The sequence below is a fragment of the Ruditapes philippinarum genome, unplaced genomic scaffold (assembly GCF_026571515.1).
Source record: "Ruditapes philippinarum isolate M1 unplaced genomic scaffold, ASM2657151v2 ctg1783_1_1_1_1, whole genome shotgun sequence".
NCBI lineage: Eukaryota > Metazoa > Mollusca > Bivalvia > Venerida > Veneridae > Ruditapes > Ruditapes philippinarum.
In genome coordinates this window covers 84,334-104,567 of record NW_026857499.1, presented here as the reverse complement: position 1 = coordinate 104,567, position 20,234 = coordinate 84,334, and the positions used below count along the sequence as shown (strand labels likewise).

General features: G+C 31.9%; 2 protein-coding genes across 4 annotated transcripts in view; both read left to right on the top strand.

The window, feature by feature from the left end:
* Positions 1-11,870, top strand: part of LOC132749955 (receptor-type tyrosine-protein phosphatase F-like) — a 31,979-nt gene extending 20,109 nt beyond the window's left edge. The window contains exons 17-22 of one of the 3 annotated variants that reach the window (XM_060739899.1): positions 592-661; positions 1,517-1,617; positions 2,226-2,862; positions 3,364-3,517; positions 7,426-7,551; positions 11,670-11,870. In XM_060739899.1, coding sequence (XP_060595882.1) covers positions 592-661; positions 1,517-1,617; positions 2,226-2,862; positions 3,364-3,517; positions 7,426-7,551; positions 11,670-11,775 — 1,194 coding nt within the window. In that variant the 3' untranslated portion in view covers positions 11,776-11,870. Of the gene's footprint in view, positions 1-591; positions 662-1,516; positions 1,618-2,225; positions 2,863-3,363; positions 3,518-5,096; positions 5,132-7,425; positions 7,552-8,637; positions 8,859-11,669 lie in introns of those variants that run through there. The other 2 variants (XM_060739902.1, XM_060739901.1) reach the window with 2 other exon arrangements.
* Positions 11,871-16,901: 5,031 nt separating this feature from the next.
* Positions 16,902-18,942, top strand: LOC132749954 (uncharacterized). Its single transcript, XM_060739898.1, has 3 exons — positions 16,902-16,944; positions 17,851-17,995; positions 18,547-18,942. The coding sequence occupies exons 1-3, from the start codon at positions 16,929-16,931 to the stop codon at positions 18,707-18,709; spliced, it is 324 nt and encodes a 107-aa protein (XP_060595881.1). The 5' UTR covers positions 16,902-16,928; the 3' UTR covers positions 18,710-18,942.
* Positions 18,943-20,234: the final 1,292 nt, after the last annotated feature.

The window sequence follows — 20,234 nt, the reverse complement described above, 5'->3', positions numbered from 1 at the left end:
CATCTTTTATTGTATCTGTTTGAAATGACAACTATAAAGATGGCAGTTTGATAAATTATTATTTTTAGTTTGTCTGTTTCGACGAAGCTTTAATGAGCTGCGTCCTTGTCATTGTAGTTGTTGTTGTTGTTGTCATGCAAAAAGTTTAATATAGTTCATTATTCAAACATTTTAAAAGGTATCAACATGAAAATTGGAATTCTTGCTTATCATGACAAGGTGAAGTTGTTAGACAAGGGGCATTTTTCTGAAAGCTATACATATTTTTTGTAGGTATGCCCCCCTCTTTTTCTTAGAATTTTTATCAGAAGTGGTTTTTCAAAGGGTACCATGATAATGCAAGTTATCCCAAGTTGTTCTTCTCTAAAATTCTATCTCCAGTTTTTAAAAAGTTACTGATGCCCATAAACCTTCCTTGTGGGATCCATGTACAAGAAGAAAAAAAAAACACTCACTTTTCTGTCGGGGGATGGGGAGTGGCCTTTAATTCTGGCAATATAGAAGAAAGTTTATATTGGTAACTATAATGAGAATAAATTCTTGGATATGATATCATAATTCTTGAAACAATCACTTAAATGTATTTTACAGAGGGTAGGGACAGCTAAAGAGAGAGTGAAAAGCAGTTCAAGTATAAATCAAGATTCAAGGCCACAGTCAGGTACTAAGTTGTTTTTTTTATATTTCACCTTGCACAATGTAAAATATATATTGATATCTTTATCACTTAACCTGCTGGAACCAAAAGTGATAAGCCTTTGTCAACAGTATAGAGCCTGACCAGATTGCATGTCCATGCTGTGTGACAAGGCTGAGACTATACTGTTGGGTGGTAAACTTTTACTTTCCATCTTGATATTCCTAAATTTTTTATTAATGGTTTCCAAAAATTGGAGGTGGATAAGTCCATTTGAGAAATTCTGCAAAAGTTCAGGACTACTATAGACAATGACATATATGCTTGAAATGTGGAATATGTGAAATATTATTGAAATGTGAAATATGATAGAAACTGAAATGTGACTGAAATATGATGGAAACATGAAACATGACTGAAATGTGAAATCTGTAATATATGATTGAAATGTGAAATACGATTGAAATGTGAAATACGATTGAAATGTGAAATACGATTGCAAAGTGAAATATAATTGAAATGTGAAATAAGATTGAAAAGTGAAATATGATTGAAAAGTGAAATATGATTGAAACGTGAAATATGATTGAAATATGAAATATGATTGAAAAGTGAAATATGATTGAAATGTTAAATATGATTTGATATGTGAAATATGAGTGAAAAGAGAAATATGAGTGAAATGTGAAATCTGTGAAATATGATTGAAATGTGAAATATGATTGAAATGTGGGGGGGGGGGGGGGGGGGGAATTACACTGTGATTTTTGTGGCCTCCTATTACATTATGCAGCCCCTATGTCTTGTGAACTTTGTAACTTCAGTTTCTTATGATCTTTTAAGTCCTAAATCAAAATGGAGATAATTTTCTATTTACAGGAGCAAGCAGTGTGGTGACCACTGTACTGGAACCTCGGCAAGTACAAGAAAAGCCTATTGAGAAGCCTGCAGACCCCACACCACCCCAACAATCTGAACCAGTGAGTCTTTACCTAATCTAGCATATTATTTTGTATGTATTTTATAATGTTATATTAACTGCCACTATGAGTAGTAGTATTTGAGTTTATTTAACTTGCTTCCGGTTGCCCACATGGGCGAGTCCTCCAGAAGAGTATTTAGTCATTTTATATTTTTGGAGGATAGTGCAAGATACAGAAAGATGCTCTTATTCCAGACGCTTCTCTTGGTTCTTTAACATTCCAAGTGTTTAAGCACTTGTACACGGGACCTAGATTTTAAGTCTCATCCGAAAGACTGATTGGTGATTTATGTTGGCCATCTCCGGAATCGAACCCATTATGTCAAGATTACAAGTCTAGGGTTCTAACCGGTTAAGCTATATGGGTTGGCTGCCACTATGTTATAATTCTTAAAGTATTATAATGCCAAAGGATCTTGGCAACACCAATGGAAACCTTGGTCTTGAACTAAAAACCTAAACACTTATTGTGCTAAGTACTGGTTGGTCGAGGGGAGAGTTGGGGAGTGTGCTTTTATTCTTATAGATTCCTACACAATGAAACTAAGATCAATTTTGTATAAATTAAGTGCTGGGAGGTTGTTCCAAAACTTTTTTTTTTTCCAGAGCCCAGTAAGCAGGTCTACGCCAAGTCCTTCAATAGGGAAACCTGTTGCTGAAGTAAAATTTGAAGTCAATAAGCCAATGCCTGTCCCTAAACCAAAAACACCAAGGACTGTGGTTCGCCCAGAACGTTCTATACCTTCATCTAAACCTAAACCAGTTGCCTTAAGTACTGTTTCAATGCAGAATAAAAATGCAGAAAATACAACAAATGGTTCTAAGACTCTGGAAGCTAATGTGACAGGAAAGAAAATAGACAGTAAACCAGAGAAAGACTTGCCGTTTTTGAATAATAGCTATAAAATGGAGAGATCAAGGACCACAGTTAATTCTCAGGATTTAAGAAAAGGGAAATCTAGTGCTTTTAGGGTAGATAATGAGAACAGACTGTCGGACAAGACTGACAGGGACAGGCCTGACTCGTATAAATATGATCTAGAGAAACCAAAACCTATAATTAATGACAAAGAAGGAATAAGTGTTACTAGAGATGGTAGGAATCTTAGATTAAGTGATGATAATATCAATTCAAATTCAAGAGATTCAAGGTTATTAACTAACGGTTCAAGAGAGCGGTCAAGTCACGTCCGAGGCTCAACTGGACGACATAGGAATAAAGACGCTCAAAAGGGAGCTAAAGGTAAGGACAGAGAAAACTATAGGAAAAGTATCCTTCTTATTTCTAACTCATTTTTGTCAGACTTGCTGTTTCACACTGAATCTTTAGGTTAATTAACAGCTCATTGGCTTTTTATCAAACATGCAAATTAAAAACGAAAAATGAAGACAATTTGACCAAAAGTTAATGCTTTGCTAATGAATTAACATGAAATGTTCCGTAAAGATTTCTTAATAGCTTTTGAAACTCTTTCTTCATTAAAGGCACATTATGCCTCAGAAACGAAGGAAATTTTTACTTTATTAGAAAGTGCAAACATTAAATATATAACATCTAAATAATGGTATAAGAGCATGTTAAATGCTTGTTACCTAAAAAAGTAGCACGAAATGTGAAATAATTTGTCACAAAAGTAACAAAATGTAAACATAGTAGTATTTTGACTTCCATACATAACACAAAATCAATATTATTGTATTAACCGCCATTAATATTTATTTATTCATTTATTTATTTTCATAGAAGCAGCCTTGCCAAAACCAGCACCCCCTAGTCAAAAATACCTTGAAGGTTACACCCAGAATGAGTCACCGTGGGGATCGCGTACAGTTCCTAGTCCAAGATCTTCTAAAGATGGTAATATGATGGACTCCGATTGGCTGTCTCAAGTTAAAAGGTATATAATTAATTGGTTTACAATCTATCCTCTCTCAGATAATTATTCAATTAATTCACTTTTTTACGTATTTTGTCACATTTATAAACAAGTGGTTATTTAAGTTGCAAAAAAAAAAGTGCTTCTGTTTTCCGTCTTCTGTCATATATTTATATGCTTATATAATTTCTATTTTGTCAATAACTAAAAGCACAGCCTTGGTTTGTTTCACAAGTTAAGAAAATAATACAATATTGTGATTGAATTTGAAATAATATGTGCTGGTATTTTATTTTGAATATTCACTAAACAGATATTTAAATGATCTGTCTTTTTGTCTGTTTAAAGCTATATTTACTGAGTGTATAAAACAGTTGTCTGTCTAAATCTATAATAACTGAATAGGTATCATTTGTCTATCTAAAGCTATAACTAACAAATTGAAATAAATAATTTGTATGTCTCAATATTGCTTGACAATAAATTATTTGTATGTATAAGGCTATATTTACTGGACAAAGCTATAATTACTGAATTGCTATGTGTTCACTTGCCTGTCTAAAGCTTCAATTACTGAATTGTTACATGTTAATATGTCTGTCTAAAGCTTCAATTACTGAATTGTTAATTTGTCTGTAGAAAGCTACAAAGCTAAAAGGGTATAAAATATTTGTATATCTTAAGCTGTTTTACTGAATGTTTTGTCTGTCTAAAGATAAATTTACTAAATAAGTACAATTTATTTGTATGTCTAAAGCTATATCTGCTGATTGGCTCAAGTCATTTACCTGTCTTAAACTATAATTACTGAATAAGTCCTATCTATTTGTGTGTCTAAAACTTTATTTGTATGTCTAAATGGGTTCAAGATATTTGTATGTGTAAAGTTTTATTTGTTGTTCACAAGGGATTCAAGATATTTATATTTCTAAAGCTTTTTTTATGACTGTCTCAATATGTAATTCATATACTATTTGTATAGCTAAAGCTTTACTTGTATGTCTAAATGGGTAATACATTCAAGATATATATCTGTCTAAAGCTTTATTTGTTATAATGTCTCAATATGTATACTTTATTTGTATGTCTACAGATTTACTTGTATGTCAAAATGGATTCAAGATATTTGTCTGTCTAAAGCTTTATTTGTATGTCTCAATATTATGTATACATTATTTGTATATCTAAAGCTATACTTGTATGTCTTAATTTTTAATGTGTTCAAGATATTTGTCTGTCTAAAGCTTTATTTGTGTATCTCAATGGGTTCAAGATATTTGTTTGTCAAATGCTTTATTGATATGATTTGTATAAGAAATTTATTGCAAGCAAGTTTTTTGTCTGATGAAGCACATTTTAATAGTTTGACTGTCATTCTGATGAACACGGAGGTTTTTTTATCCATGTGGTCATATTTTCTTGCCAGGTCTGATACTCGTGCCTGTGCTTAATACGGAAATAAACATACGTTGAAATAATAACTACATATTATTTGAACTCAAATTTTTATCAATGTTTTCATTTTCCTATAAACAATTTTATTATGATAATCGCCAGGAAATATTTAAATGTCTAAACAATTTGTTTTGCTTTATATCAGTTTTGAATGAGGAATAAATGGGGATCAAGATTATGGTATATAATAGTTTGTATTGTATGTTTAAAAGTGCTTGTTAACGTTGTGTTATATTTTTAGTTTGAATATAATTGAGGAATTGTGGGGCTCACTTTTTACTCACTTAGGCATTGGCCCCGACACTATGTTAAAGTTTTGCATGCAAATTTATGTGTCATTCTTCACTGAAGATATTCATTTAAAAAAAACTTCACACATGTCTCTGGAATCATATATAAATTTTGCAGATTTATGCACCAAGACCCTTAATTCTAGAATGGATATTTTTACAGAATTATAGCCCTGAATTTAGAAAATTCATGGGTAAGGTTAAGTTGTCTTAATCGGATGATCTTTCCTACAATTGAAGGCATTTACATGAGGTCCATTACCAAGACCCATAACTCTTACATGAATTATTTTATGAAATTATCCCCCCTTTGTGAACTAGGAAAATACCTACTTGTAGTTGTTGATTGTTTCACTAGCTAGCACTGAGAATAGTCAAGCATGTGGTCCAATTTTTGTTGTGATGATCGCTGTCATAACTTGGCTCTTTTAGGTGTTCCATTTACTTGTGAAATTATGTACATATATATATACATACACATGCATATGATTTCAAAATGTATACCACTGAAATGTCATGCCGTAATTCAAAAGTTATAACAGATAAAACAGATAAAATGAAAAGATGTGATAAGGCTAATAAAATAAAAAGACTTAAAATTTTCTTTTGCTGCCCTGGTGCATTTAAGTTTACCATTATGTGTTCTACAGTAGGATCTGAAGGTGATTGGTTGATTAGGTGATGACCTCCAAATGCTTTGAGTTTGATTCATAAAAATAACATAATGCATTCTTGTGAGGAACCTCAGACTGTCTTAGTAAAAGTAACTTCTACTCAGTCCCCATTTATGTCTGAAATATTGAAGAGAGGTATGGGTTAAAATCTTACTCCATTTAATAGTATAATAGTATATAATCTAATCAGTTTCAATCTGAGTATACAAAATGTACACATTTGAGTGGCAGCATGGGAAAGAGGTTAACGCGTCAGACTAGTAATCTAATAATTGCTTGCCACATTGTTTCAAACCCTGTAGTGGGTAAACCATTGTTTCCATGAGCAAGAAACTTTACATTCATTGCTGCTTAGGACTGGTTGGTTCCAGGAACAAATTCATGAGTGTTTCAATAAGCTTCACATAACAGCTTCAGACACAGTCAGACTAAAATAAATTAGTATAAACTAGGATATATTCATGTAAAATCTTATGTATGAATTTGATCCTTTATGGCAATGCCACTTCTTTATGCCTCTTTCCTCTTTTGATATATAATTAACTGATAAAAAATGTTACCAATTAGGTTTGCATACAATGTAATATTGCAGCATGTTATTTATAATGTTCAATGTTTCAATGTTTTGAACCCTTACCCTGCCGGAACTTAAAGTGATTAGGCTTTGTCACCAGTATAGAGCCAGGACACAGGCCAGTCCAAACATCCATGCTGTCTGACCAGGCTTTACACTGTTGACTGAATAACTTCAAATTTTCACCTTGATACCACCATTGATATATTGATATTTTACAGACTGTTCAAAAATTAAAACTTGACAAGACTATGCAAGTGTATAAAGCTATATCTGATGAAATATTTTATAAAAATATTAAAATGAAGTACTTAATGTCTTCATAAACTTCTGGTCGCATCCTTATAGATTTGTTACATTGACTTTTTTTAGTAGTTAATTAATATACATGAATGATATAGACGTTAACAGAATAAAATGTTCCGGAGCAAAATATATGTATTATGTTTCTATTCTTAGCCGAGGTTTTGGTGATGATTTGACACACATGCCCATCTCGGCTTTCAAAAAATAAAGTGAAAAAATCTTTCATATTTGGCATTCTGCAATAATTTTAATCACAATATATAATTAATTTTACAAAACCAATAAGACTGTCAGCCAAATATGTTACTTTTTACACTTTAAAGATATTCTGCAGGATGAGGGTTGAAAACTGTGTTAAATATGTATAAATATAATTGAGCCGTGTCATGACGAAACCAACACAGTGGGTTTGCGACCAGCATGGATCCAGACCAGCCTGCACATCCGCGCAGTCTGATTAGGATCCATGCTGTTCGCTATCAGTTTCGCTACTTGTAATAGGGTTTGTAAGCAAACAGCATGGATTCTGATCAGACTGCGCGGATGCGCAGGCTGGTTTGGACCCATGCTGGTCGCAAACCCATTATGTTGGTTTTGTCATGACGCGGCTCAAATGTTTTCTTTTTACAGTGTTTCTGAGAGTTATACCCGTCCTTTTGCTCACCCTAATGCCATATCGAACCCTGCTGACAGCACTTATTTTATTGACCCTTCACAGTTTTTACAAAGGACTAACACTTATATATCTTCACACAGGTAAATGTCGAGCACATGTTAAACACAACGCTATGTCTTTGCCATTTCATCATTTATGCTTATATATATGTATATCTGTCTAAATGTATATGTACCACTGTTTAACAAATTCACAAAGAACACTTGCCATGCTTTTTACTTCCCTCGTGTGATAGTACAATTTTCTTCAGTTAAATTTTCTTGATATATTTTGGCGCATCTGGAGGCATTCTGCTTTAAGCATATTGCTGATTTTTCCTGACTTTTAAATGATAAATTTGTGAACTGTCAACACTCAACAGGAAGTTGGGAATAAACATTTTGTTATATTTGCAATGTCATTTAAATTTCTGATAGGCTCTGAGCAAAACTGCCACAGAACTATTTTCATCAAATGCCATGGCTCAATTTCACAAAAAATCGGCACACCACAGCCGGGAGTCGTACAACTTGTCTATGGATTGCCGGTTAGCATACTGGACCGGCAATCCAGAGACCAGTGGTTATACTTATATAATACAGTGATACTCTTTTGTGTGTAACATTGATAAGTGGTTTTAAAAGTTTAACAGGAAGTAAGTTCTTTGTGACTCAGTGAACAGAGGAGGGGAGCTAACAGGGGTAACATTTTGGACTATAAAGTTTTGTACGAAAATTTAACTACTTAATATATATATATAGCTGTCTTTAAGCACATAATTGTTGAAGTTTTTCATTTTGAACATATTGAAAAACCCTATATGATTATCTGAAAGGCTTGGCAAGTGTATAAACACCATACAAAAATCATCATTATTTAAAAAAGAATTTTTTTTTTTTTTTTGAAAATTTATGAAGAAATTTGTTTATATGACTCAAATCATTAACATTTCATGTCATGTCATCACATATTAAGCATAGAGATGAAAGGGGCATTGCTGTGTTTTTGTTGTTGTTGTTATTGTTGTTTATTGTTGTTGTTTGCATGTTGTGTAGGTGTAGGTCACCCCAGGACATGCATGATTCCCGAACTTCTCATTTCTTGTTGTTGTTTAAAATGTTTGCAACATTTATCATGTTTTCCTGCTGATTTTTCTATACAAGCTAATGATTCCCCGATTATGACAGGTCACGGCTCCTACAGCCGTTAAAGGAGCTGAACGAGGTACTTGTTGATGTGCCTATGACGCAGCTTGAACATTGGTCAGAACGCAAGAGGTAACTGCATGTTGCATGCAGCAGAGTGATCTATATAGCCAGACACACATACGGACATACATTTCTGATAGTTTACAGCCATATAAAGTCAACTTTGATCTTATGCTTCAAAGGGGGAAATGTTTAGTTTGCACACTGCACAATTCTGTCAATTTATATTTGATTTAAATAATTTGTAATTTGATCATTTCAGAGGTTAAAAGATATTATAATATTAGAAATAGATATGGATTTGGAAAACAATGTTATATTGACTATGTATGATTGTATTGATATATTTCTTCCAAACCTGTCTTATTAGATCACCTCTGGGAGATCCATTGCAGTGGTCTCTTGAAGTATCCTTTCTTTGTTCACAAATAAAACATTTCAAATACTATAACTGATTATACATGTATACACATGGTGGAGAAAGTGGAGGGGTGGGGAAGCTCCTTTTTTTCTCCTAGAGATGGGGGTGGGGTGGGGAAGCTCCCTTTATTTTTCATAGAGATGGGGGCGGGGTGGGGAAGCTCCTTTATTTTTTTTCTAGAGATGGGGGTGGGGTGGGGAAGCTCCTTTAGCTCCTTTATTTCTCCTAAAGATGGAGGTTGGGGTGGGGAAGCTACTTTTATTTCTCCTAGAGATGGGGGGTGGGGGACCGAAGCTCATTCATCAAATGACTTTCATTTGTCCCTCCATACTGTGTATTTGCTTCACATGCAAGGGACTTTGAATTCTTTCATGGCTGTGATGGGATCTATCCAGCTAACTTAATAATAGGAAGATGTCTACTTATTTACTCATTTGTACAGTAAGAGGCACCAGTTAGAGCCTCCTATACAGTTAAAACTACCATATCACCAAGTGACCTTTGCTGTGAAGAAAAGATGTTAATTCCTTACCACAATTGGTCTTCAAGCACGTGGTTTTACTGTAGAATAGTTTTGTTTGTTTATATACATGAGGATAATTTGATATCTTGTATATAAAGTGATATCATATGGCTGTATACTAACAGTTTAACTGTATGTTTTTTAATCAGAATAATGGAGTTTTGATGTTTTTATTATGTTGTAAGTGTTATATACTTTACTATTAGGCAACAATTATTTACTGTGGACTTTATAGGGTCTGTTAAGACTGCATTGACCTACAGACTGGACTGATTGAAACAGTTTAATGGCCAGAAATATGTCTGGTTTTCATCATGATTTTTATTAAGAGTTCAATAGTCTGATCAGCTCATAAATTGAGCATAGAGTGAGATTTTTTTATATAAATTTTAATGGCATGAAATTTTAAAAGAATACTATGAAAGCACTTGCACCCTTTTATGTGACTATACTCGCAGATGATTTTGCTTGAGCTTTTAGAGAGGTTTTTTTTTTTTTTTTCAAGCAAATTATATAAATGTATTATGTCCAAGGAAAAAGAGTAATTTTGAACTTTTAATGAAATAATGAGTTAAATAAATGTTATCAGTGTAAGTAAATGCATTTTTTTTATATCTTAATGAAAGTTATTCTGTCCTTCTTTGAAGAAGTGAGTCTATATTGCTCAAAACATGTATGTCGGTATGTATATGTAACAAAAACATGACTTTGAACAAGAGCTGGAGAAAGCTTTCAATCTATAGACTTTTGAATTTTTTGGGGAGGGACCTGTTAGATACAATAAAATTTCCCTGACTGATTTTTAATTGATATACACTAATGGAAAGTTAGGACTGGAAAAATTTTGAAATTTTTGTATACTGTTACGCATGAATAACAAACAGCGTCAATATATTAGAATTGTTTAAATTTTGTAAAAAAAAAACGGAAAAAAAAAAACGGATGTTTCATCATTTCTTGTTTTATAAACGTTATTTTTTTTTTGAAGGAGACTTATAATGGTGAAAGCTAAGAATGCTAAAAGCTTAGAAAAGTTTTTGTGTTTTTATTGAAAAGATTGCTTATATTAAATAAGATAAAAGTTCTAATAAATAGAGGATATTGAATGAGTGTAAGTTCAATACTGAATTTATTGCACGAGTTGAATAAAATTATATTATGCGAGCCTCTGGCGAGCATAATATTATTTTATTCAACGAGTGCAATAAATTCTGTAATGGTCTTACACGAATTTAATATTCTATTTATCACATGCCCAAAAAAAGACCATTTAAAGTGAAATAATAGTAAATTTCCATTGACGCGCCTGTAGTATAACGCTAACATTAAGCGCGTCTTTACAATATGTTTGTGTAACGCTAATGACGTCACGTCAAAATATATGCACGGCCGTGCAATACCATATTTACGGAGTCGCAAAATCGGCACGGGTGTGTGATAATCTGTTTTATTTTATACAATGTACTATTTTATAAAAACTTTTATTATATAATTTTATTTAAAATATACTGTTTCTAGCGTCAAGTCTGCAGATGAGAGGTAGGCTGTATTATAAGTTATACACCATTTCTTTATCAAAGTCTTTGAAAAAACGAAACATTCAGAACCTTGGTTAAGGCTGTAAGAATTCTTTTACTAGATTATATAACTATGGTGATTTGAACTGATTTTCCATGGTACTTCTGTATAAAATCTATGATTTTTTTTTCTTATTATTATTTTTTTTTTAGTTGATTTTTGATACTCTTAATAATTATGTTATGTTTATTTATCTGGAAAACACATTTTATTCTTGTTTTATTAGGTTTCATCTGTTTCTATATTTATATGCAAGTTTTACGCTGTGGTGAGGGATTATTAACCTTTTTTCGGACATTGTTGTCAGATTTTTGTGACATTTAAAATCTAATTTTCTACTAGAATCAGAATTGAATTGAACTTGGCACTGTCAGTGATCTGAAACTTGGCATTTTTGTCTAAATGTCTTGGTAACTTATGCTATGTTTAATACTTTTGAAATCCCCCTTTTTAAATTTTTTTTTTGTTTTAATATTTTTATTTTTGTAGACATAAAACAATTCGACCGTTTGTAGTGCGTAAAGAATCCGACACAAGGCTGGTACCTATATACCGTCAAATTCCTATTAAACGCCCCCTGGGACCTCTAACCTAACATTATCTAAAGGGGGTGGGGTTGGGCATTTATTAAAACACAGTTTTAAATAAGGTCCTAAATCCAAAAATCATTGTAAATATGCTTGGACTGTTAAGCATTGGTTTTCATATTAATGTTAAAAAAGGATTTTATCTTGGGGGATTCTTGGTGGGGGGACTTTTATTAGGAGAGGGGTGTTTAGTAGGAATTTTATGGTATCTGTGATGTATTCTAATCTGGTAGGCGGGCAGACGCTAATTGACTATCTCATTAATATATTTAATATTTGCTTAATTATTATACTAAAATAATAATTAATCTCTACATAATCTGATATATGTTAATAGTGTAATGAAATATAAATAGTGTAAGAAAACATATTATGTGATTGAGATTTAGTTTGTAATCATTATTACATGTAAATTTAGAAAAGCAACAAATACTTTCTTCTTAGTTAAATTTCTAGATAAGGACTAGTAATCCTTTAATGCACATCAGCTTAGTTTGTAATCTGTACAAATTATAAAATAAATGACTTATCTTCAATAAGAACAGTATGGTATAAAAATATTTTCATATCTTTAGTTTTTCCATGCTGTTCCTTGTAATTTTCAATTAACTTTCTTAATGTTGTAGTTTTAGAAAATCCAACATTTTCTTGTAGTAATTAAAAGCCTTTATTTCCCCTTTTAAAAAAAAAAAAGGAAACAAAAAAAAAAAAAGAAAAAAACAAGAAAATTTCTGTAGATTAATTTGTTCAAACTACATCATGATAGCTTAAAATAATACATGTACTTTGTATAATATTATTGTCAGTAATAAGTTCACTCTTTTACTTATTAATGCCCCCATTTCGAAGAAAAGGGGGCTATATTGCTTTGCACTAGTCGGTCCGTCGGTCCGTTGGTCCGTCGGTCCGTAGACCAAATGGTTTCCGAGTGATAACTAAAGTAAACCCTTAGGCCTAGGAACTTCAAACTTGGTATGGTGATTGGTCATGATCAGTAGATGATCCCTATTGATTTTTTGGGTTAAGGGGTCAAAGGTCAAGGTCCACATTGACCTTGTAAGCAAAAACGGTTTTCCGATCAATAACTAAAGAACCTTAAGGCCTAACCAGGAACTTCAAAACTTAGTAAAGGTGATTTCATGACCAGTAGATGACCCCTATTGATTTTGGGCAAAGGGTCAAATTTTCAAGGTCACATGACCTTGTAACAAAAACGGTTTCCGATCAATAACTAAAGAACCTTAAGGCCTAGGGAACTTCAAACTTGGGGGTATGGTGATTTTGGCCCCATGATCAGTAGATGATCCTATTGGATTTTTGGGGTCAAGGGGTCAAAGGTCAAGGTCACATTGACCTTGTAAGCAAAAACGGTTTCCAATCAATAACTTAAGAACTTAAAGGCCTAGGAAACTTCAAACTTGGTATGGTGATTTTGGTTCATGATCAGTAATGACCCCTATTGATTTTGGGGTCAAGGGGTCAAAGGTTCAAGGTCACATTGACCTTGTAAGCAATAACGCGTTTTAATTGATCAATAACTAAAGAACTTTAAGGTGCCTAGGAACTTCAAACTTGGTATTGTGATTGGTCATGAATCAGTATATGACCCCTATTGATTTTGGGGTCAAGGGGAGTCAATTGGTCAAACTGGTCACATTGACCTTCTTGGCTAAAAACACAGTTTCTGATCATTAACAAAAGAACCCATTAGGCCTAGGAACTTCAAACTTGGTATGGTGATTGGTCCATGACCAGCAGATGACCCCTACTTGATTTTGGGGTTTAAGGGGGGTCAAAGGTCAAGGTCACATTGACTTTGTAGGTAAAAACGGTTTCCCCGATCAAGTAACGGGAAAAGAACCCTTAGGCCTAGGGGACTTCAAACTTTGATATTGGTGATTGGTCATGAACAAGTAGATGACCCCTATTGATTTTGGGGTCAAAGGTCAAGGTCACATTTACGCTCTTAGGTAAAAACAGTTTTCTGATCAATAACTAAAGAACCCTTAGGCCTTAGGGAACTTCAAACTTGGTATTGGTGATTGTCAATGACCAGTAGATGACCCCTATTGATATTGGGGTTTAAGGGGTCAAAGGTTTTGAAGGGTCACATTTGACCTTGTAGGTAAAAATGCTTTCAAATCAATAAACTTAAGAACCCTTTGGCCTAGGAACTTCAAACTGGTATGGTGATTGGTCATGACAAGCAGGATTTACCTATTGATTTGGGGTCAAGGGGTCAAAGGTCAAGGGTCAAATTGACCTTGTATGTCAAAAAAAAAAAAAATGGGGTTTCCAATCAATTAACTAAAAACGCTTAGGCCTAGGAATTCAAACTTTGTATGATGATTGGGTCCGTGACCAGCAGTGACCCCTATTGAGTTTTTGGGTCAAGGGATCAAAGGTTAAGGTCATTATGACCAGTAGATACTTGATAACCCTTATTAATTGTTTTGATCACTGGGTCAGAAAGTCATGCATAATAACCTTTTTCACATGACATTGGCGGGGAAATGGGGGGCATACATTTTTTACAAACATATCTTTGTTTTTTCTGTACTTAAAAAATTAACCAAAATTTTTACCTAATAAAGAAAAAATTGTTTTTTTTTAAAAAATTTAAATGAGAAAATTTTCCCTTGGCCCAAGTTTAACTCTTTTAAGGGGTTTTTAAACAGGCTTTTGTTTCCATGGCTTTTTTGAAAAAATTTTCTTGATAGCCAAAAATGTTTTTAACCCCACAAGGGACCCATTTATTGTATATTTTAATCTATTTTTAAAAATTATTTTTTTCAATTTTTTTCCAAATTTTTGGAGGTCTCCCCATTTAAATTTTTAAACTAAAGGGTTGGATTTTTCAACTTTGACTCAGATTTGGGGTGAAATTTTGAGTTTTATTTATACTCGCCAAACCATTTTTGCCCATATGGGCGATTTCCTCCAGAAGGGGTTTTATCAATTTTTTAGATTTTTTCAAAAAGGGGAAAATTTTTTCCAAGGGTTTACAGAAACAGAAAATCCCTCCAGTTCCAAAAGGGCTTCCCCGGGTTTTTCTTTAACAGGGAAAGTTTTAAAACCCACTCTTTACACTGGAAACCTTGTTTAAAGTCTCACCCAAAAAGATTTGATTTTTAATTTTTTAATTTTCCCAAACCCCGGGAAAAATTCAAACCCACAATATCGAAAAAAAAAATTTTCAAACCGTTTTTTAAAGCTAAAAAAGGGGTTTGGGCTACTTTGGGACTAATGTTCCACTTAGTCCTTAAAAAAACCCACAGGGGGAAAAGCCCTGGACCTTTTTTCGGGGTTTTCCCCTTTTGAAAAAAAGTAAACTTTTAAAAAAAATTTTGGGTTCACTTTAAAACCAAAAAATGATTAAACCCCAAAATTAAATAAAAGTAGTTTTGGGTCTTTTTTTAAAAATTTAAATGGCCATTTTTTTTTTCTTTTTTTCCCGTTTTTTATTTTTTTAATATTTAGTTAAATTTTTAAAATTCCTGTGGGGTTAAAATTTTAATGTATAGGTACAAACAATTTTTATTGTACAGAATGGGATATTTTTTTAGTTTTTAAAGTTTTTGGAAAAAATTATATGGCCTTATTTTTAAACAGTTTTTTTCCCAAAAATAAGGGTTTATATAAAGGAAAAGGGGACCAAAATAATTTGGGGCAAAAATTTTTAAACAAAAAAATTTTAATGCGGGCAAACCACCCCCCCTTTTTTCAAAGAAAAAATAAAAAATTTAAAATTTTCAAAAATTTGGGACAGTAGCCATGTATAATTAGTAATATATAAATGTCCCCGATTACCCCAAAAAAAGTAAACTTTTACATACATGCAGGGGTTTTTTTAATGAAATGGGTAAATAATAAAAAATAAATATAATATTGTATGTGTATAAATATTAATATGATAATGTAAGCTGTTTTGCTTTAAGATCAAGTGTGCTGTGTTTTTGTGGTGATTTGTATTTATATTATACATGCAGTTTCTGAACAGATTTGGATTGTGCTTATATGTGAGGGCAGATTAATCAAAACATAATCAGAAGACCATTTTTATTATGTGACATAAAAAATTTCAACCATGTATTAAAATTTGTTGATATAAATTATAACTGTTTACTGTTGATTATTCATAGGTTTTAGCTAAAAAAATTTTAATGGACTATTTTGAAAGTGAAAACACATTCTAGGCATCTATGCATTAGAAGTGTTTAAAATAATTAGACAATGAGGGATTATATCAAAAATTTTTAAAAAATTGTCTTTTTTCCCTTTTTTAATTTTTTTCCTTGGAAAAAATTTTAAATTGGAAAAATTTTTTCCCCAAAATTTTTCGGGTAAAAAATTTTATTTTTAAAATATGAATGTTTTTAAACCGTCTTTAAAAACTTTTAATTACTGTTTTTCCCTTTTTAAAATAGTTAACAAAACCGAATCCACCCTTATTGCTAAAATTTTAAAATTTATTTGCCCAATTTAAAAAAATTTCATCCCATTTGCTGGTTAATTTTAAATCAAAAAAATTACATGTATTTTTTTCCCATAGCTGTAAATTTTTGGGATCAAATTTTATCACCCCCAAATTAAGCGGGTCAATTTGGGGAAAAAAAAAGGCTTTTTATTTTGGGCCTTTTAAATTTTGAAAAAAAGGGAAATCATTACATTTGTTTGTCTTTTTTTGGTTTTAAAATATATTTCTCCCAAAAAAGCTGCCCCAATTTTTTGATAAAAATATCATTTTTTTTCCCTTTTTCCCAGTTTTGTAATAAAAATTTTCATTAATTTGCAGCCCAAATTTGGGATAAAAATTTCATCCCAGAATTGCTGCCCAATTTTGATAAAAAAAAATATATTAAATTAGCGAATATAAAATAAAAAAAATTAAAAAAATTTTTTAAAGACCCAGGGGGAAGAAGGTCGCGGGGAAAAAACTTTCAAAAAAAAAACCAATAAAGGGGTTTAAAAAAAGTCCCCGGATGACCTCCAAAATCCGGCCCGTCAGCCCAATTTTGGGAGTTTGATAATTCCTGTTTCATCATTAAACTTCCCAAAAAAATTTTCCAATTCCCCTTTTCCAAACTTGGGGTTACTTCAACCAAAAAAATTTCCAAATTTTGGGGAAATAGGGCAACTTCAGCGTGTAAATACAACATTGATGGGAGATTTAACAGGTAAAGTTTTATACATGTAGTTACATAATACTCTTATTAGGAAAAAGATTATAATTTTTGAGGGCATCTATGTAGAATAATTCATGGTTCAAGTTCAAATGCGCAGGAATATTATCACAAAAGCCGATAAACCTGAGTGATAATTTCAAAGCATTTGAAAGATAAACTTTTGCTTTATTATACTTAAATGCAAGAAACATTAATATCTATTTCCATCTAATCTTGCTAATAAAAAACAGATTTGATAAAGATATTGTGAACTACATTGAAATAATTTTCCCGACATCATTTTTTGTTTTGTTGTGTTTTTTTTGTTGTTGACATCATATGGGAAATAGATAACAATTTTGAGTGCATTGTTGTAGCATAATTTACAGTTTGAGTCCTTTGTTATTTCAGGAGAAAATGGTATTTTATTCAGTATTTCATTATTTCAGATGATAACACAATCTCATAAAATCATTTTCTAACTGTTGCTCCACTACCCTTTGCTAGGTAGCAAAGAGTAACGGAGCGAAAAACGATGATCTGATTTGAATTAGATTTGGTGATGACAGTATTTCATTCAGTATTTCCATTATTTCAGGTGATAACAGTATTTCATTCATTATTTCAGGTGATAACAGTATTTCATTTTTTCAGGTGATAACAGTATTTCCGTTATTTTAGGCGATAACAGTATTTCATTCAGTATTTCATTATTTCAGGTGATAACAGTATTTCATTATTTCAGGTGATAACAGTATTTCATTATTTCAGGTGATAACAGTATAAATTCAATATTTCGATATTTCAATTGATTACACAGTATTTCAGTTAGTATTTCATTTCAGTTTATAACAATAGAAATTCAATACTTTCAATGTAAGGTGAGAATTTTCTAATTCAATATTTTGGTTATTTCAGGTGATAACAGTATTTCATTTCGTCGTGTGGAAGCTCTCACAAGGTCTCATACTCAAACAGACTTCAAACCTCAATCACAGTTCCAGATTCCTCCAGAAAATCGAAGAGATCTTGGTATACCATTGAATAAAGATCACAAAGACAGGTACTGTTATAAAGAAAATTGTATACATTTATATTACTGAAACAGAGGGCTTTATGACCATAGAAAGAAATAGGTACAACGCCTTTGATTTAATGAAATGATAGTTCAATTTCTTGGCAGACGGAAAATAAACATGATCTGGTATATATGGTGGTTCTTGAGGTTGCAATTAGAGAATAAAGCCCTGTGACTATGCGCGATGTAGGCTTTAATTATAAGTATTTATCGGAAGATAATTTTTTCCATATTTTAAGAACAGAAATTGATTTATTAAATAAAACTTGGATGACGAAATATTGGGAGTTTAACTTTTATTATTTTGCCTTTAGAAACTAGAAATTAAAAAATTTATTGTCATAATTTTATTGTAATATAGGCAATTTAATGATGTGTATTACCTACATGTACTTTAGAAAAATATTTTTCTTTTAATTTGTTTTTCTATTAACTTTAATTTGGATGATTCACTGTATATCTATAATTGTTTTTGCGGTAATTAGTAACAGGGAAAGTTGACATATTGCATAGATAATTGATTGTCTTTCCTATAGAGTTACAAGGAAGATGAGCGGGTCACCGGGAAAGTCGCACAAACTAGGCGGGTCTGCTGTAGGCCCACACCAGAGGAACAAGGAGCCGGACTCAATGTTGTTACAACAGTCCTGGGGTATAAACGGCTCACCAGATCTTGGTGCACTACAGAATGTCAGATAATCTAAGGAGTCTGATCAACCATTAGCCTGATTGCACCTATATTGGTTCTCCGGTTAATGCAGACCAGCCATCACATCTGTACAGTCTGACCAGGCTCTATAGTACTATTGGTAGCTCTGCTTTTGTAATTTTATATTGAAATCCGTTAAACTTTGAATGGACTGTTCCAAATTTTAAGCAGGGCAAATGCATTTTAAATATTCAGGATAATGGTAAACAAGATAGTGACATAATATCTCACATACCCGTGCCGATTGTGCAACTCTGTAAAAATGGTATTGCACGGCCGTGCATATATTTTGATGCGACGCCATTGATGCTATAGAAACATAATGCAAAGACACTTTAATGTTAGCATTAAAATTCAGGCACATCAATGTAAAAATGATTCTTTATAAATAAAAACAGTCTTTATTTTGGGTATGTGATAAATAAAATATTATATTGGTGCAGGTTCATTTACTGAATTTATTGAACTCCTTGAATACAATATTATGCTCATCAGAGACCTGCATAATAGGATTTTATTCAACTCCTGCAATAAATTCAGTATTGAACCGACACTTATTCAATATCCTCTATATGTAACCCAACATGGCTAGCTTGACATTAAATGAATTACCTCCCCTGTTGCTAGCATGACATGAAATGAATTACCTCCCTTGTCTAAATGAGTAAAGCATTAAAATTGTTGCATTGTGAAATGGAAAGTTGCCTTAAATAAATATCATATATATTCTATATAACATTAATAAGAAATGCCTCACATATCATACAGCCTTTATATTATATCATATTGATGTAAAATTTATGAGGAAAAACCATGTCGGGTTTTTTTTTTTTTTTTTTTTTTTTTTCGTTTTGGTGTTTTTGTTTTTTTTTCTTAATGTTTACTTTGTTGTTATTGTTGTATTGATATAAGCATTATTAGGGGATATTCAATTGTACATAAATTGGAAATAAAAAGCATTTATCTGTAGAATATTCATTTTCATATCTGTTCAAAAGTATTTGTAGAATTGTATTGAATTCTTTAAAGTCATTTATTTTTCACAATGTAATTAGTCATGTTTGTTTGGTTCAACTGTTAATGGATGATGTAGCCTCTGAGTTTGCCAAAGTTATGCATTGTGCTGCACAGTCATTCACGTAAACTTATGCATTAAAGATATTCATTTGGAATCGTGCTTAGCATGAGAGAATAGTAAAATTTGTGCATTAAAGACATCCAGTCAATATCATTCTCAAATACATTCAGTTACAAAGAGGCATGCATGCTAGACAACAAATCAAAATCATGGATAACTACATTCATTCAAAATCATGCTAATAGTCATCCATTCAAAATTTCACACAAATACATTGAGTTTTAACTATTCACAAATACACATTAATTCCAACTTATGCATAAATTTATTCAGTCAAAATTATGCATGAATTCATTCTGTCAAAATTATGCATAAATTTATTCATTAAAAATTATGCATAAGAATAGCCAGTCAAAATTATGCACAAGTACATTCAT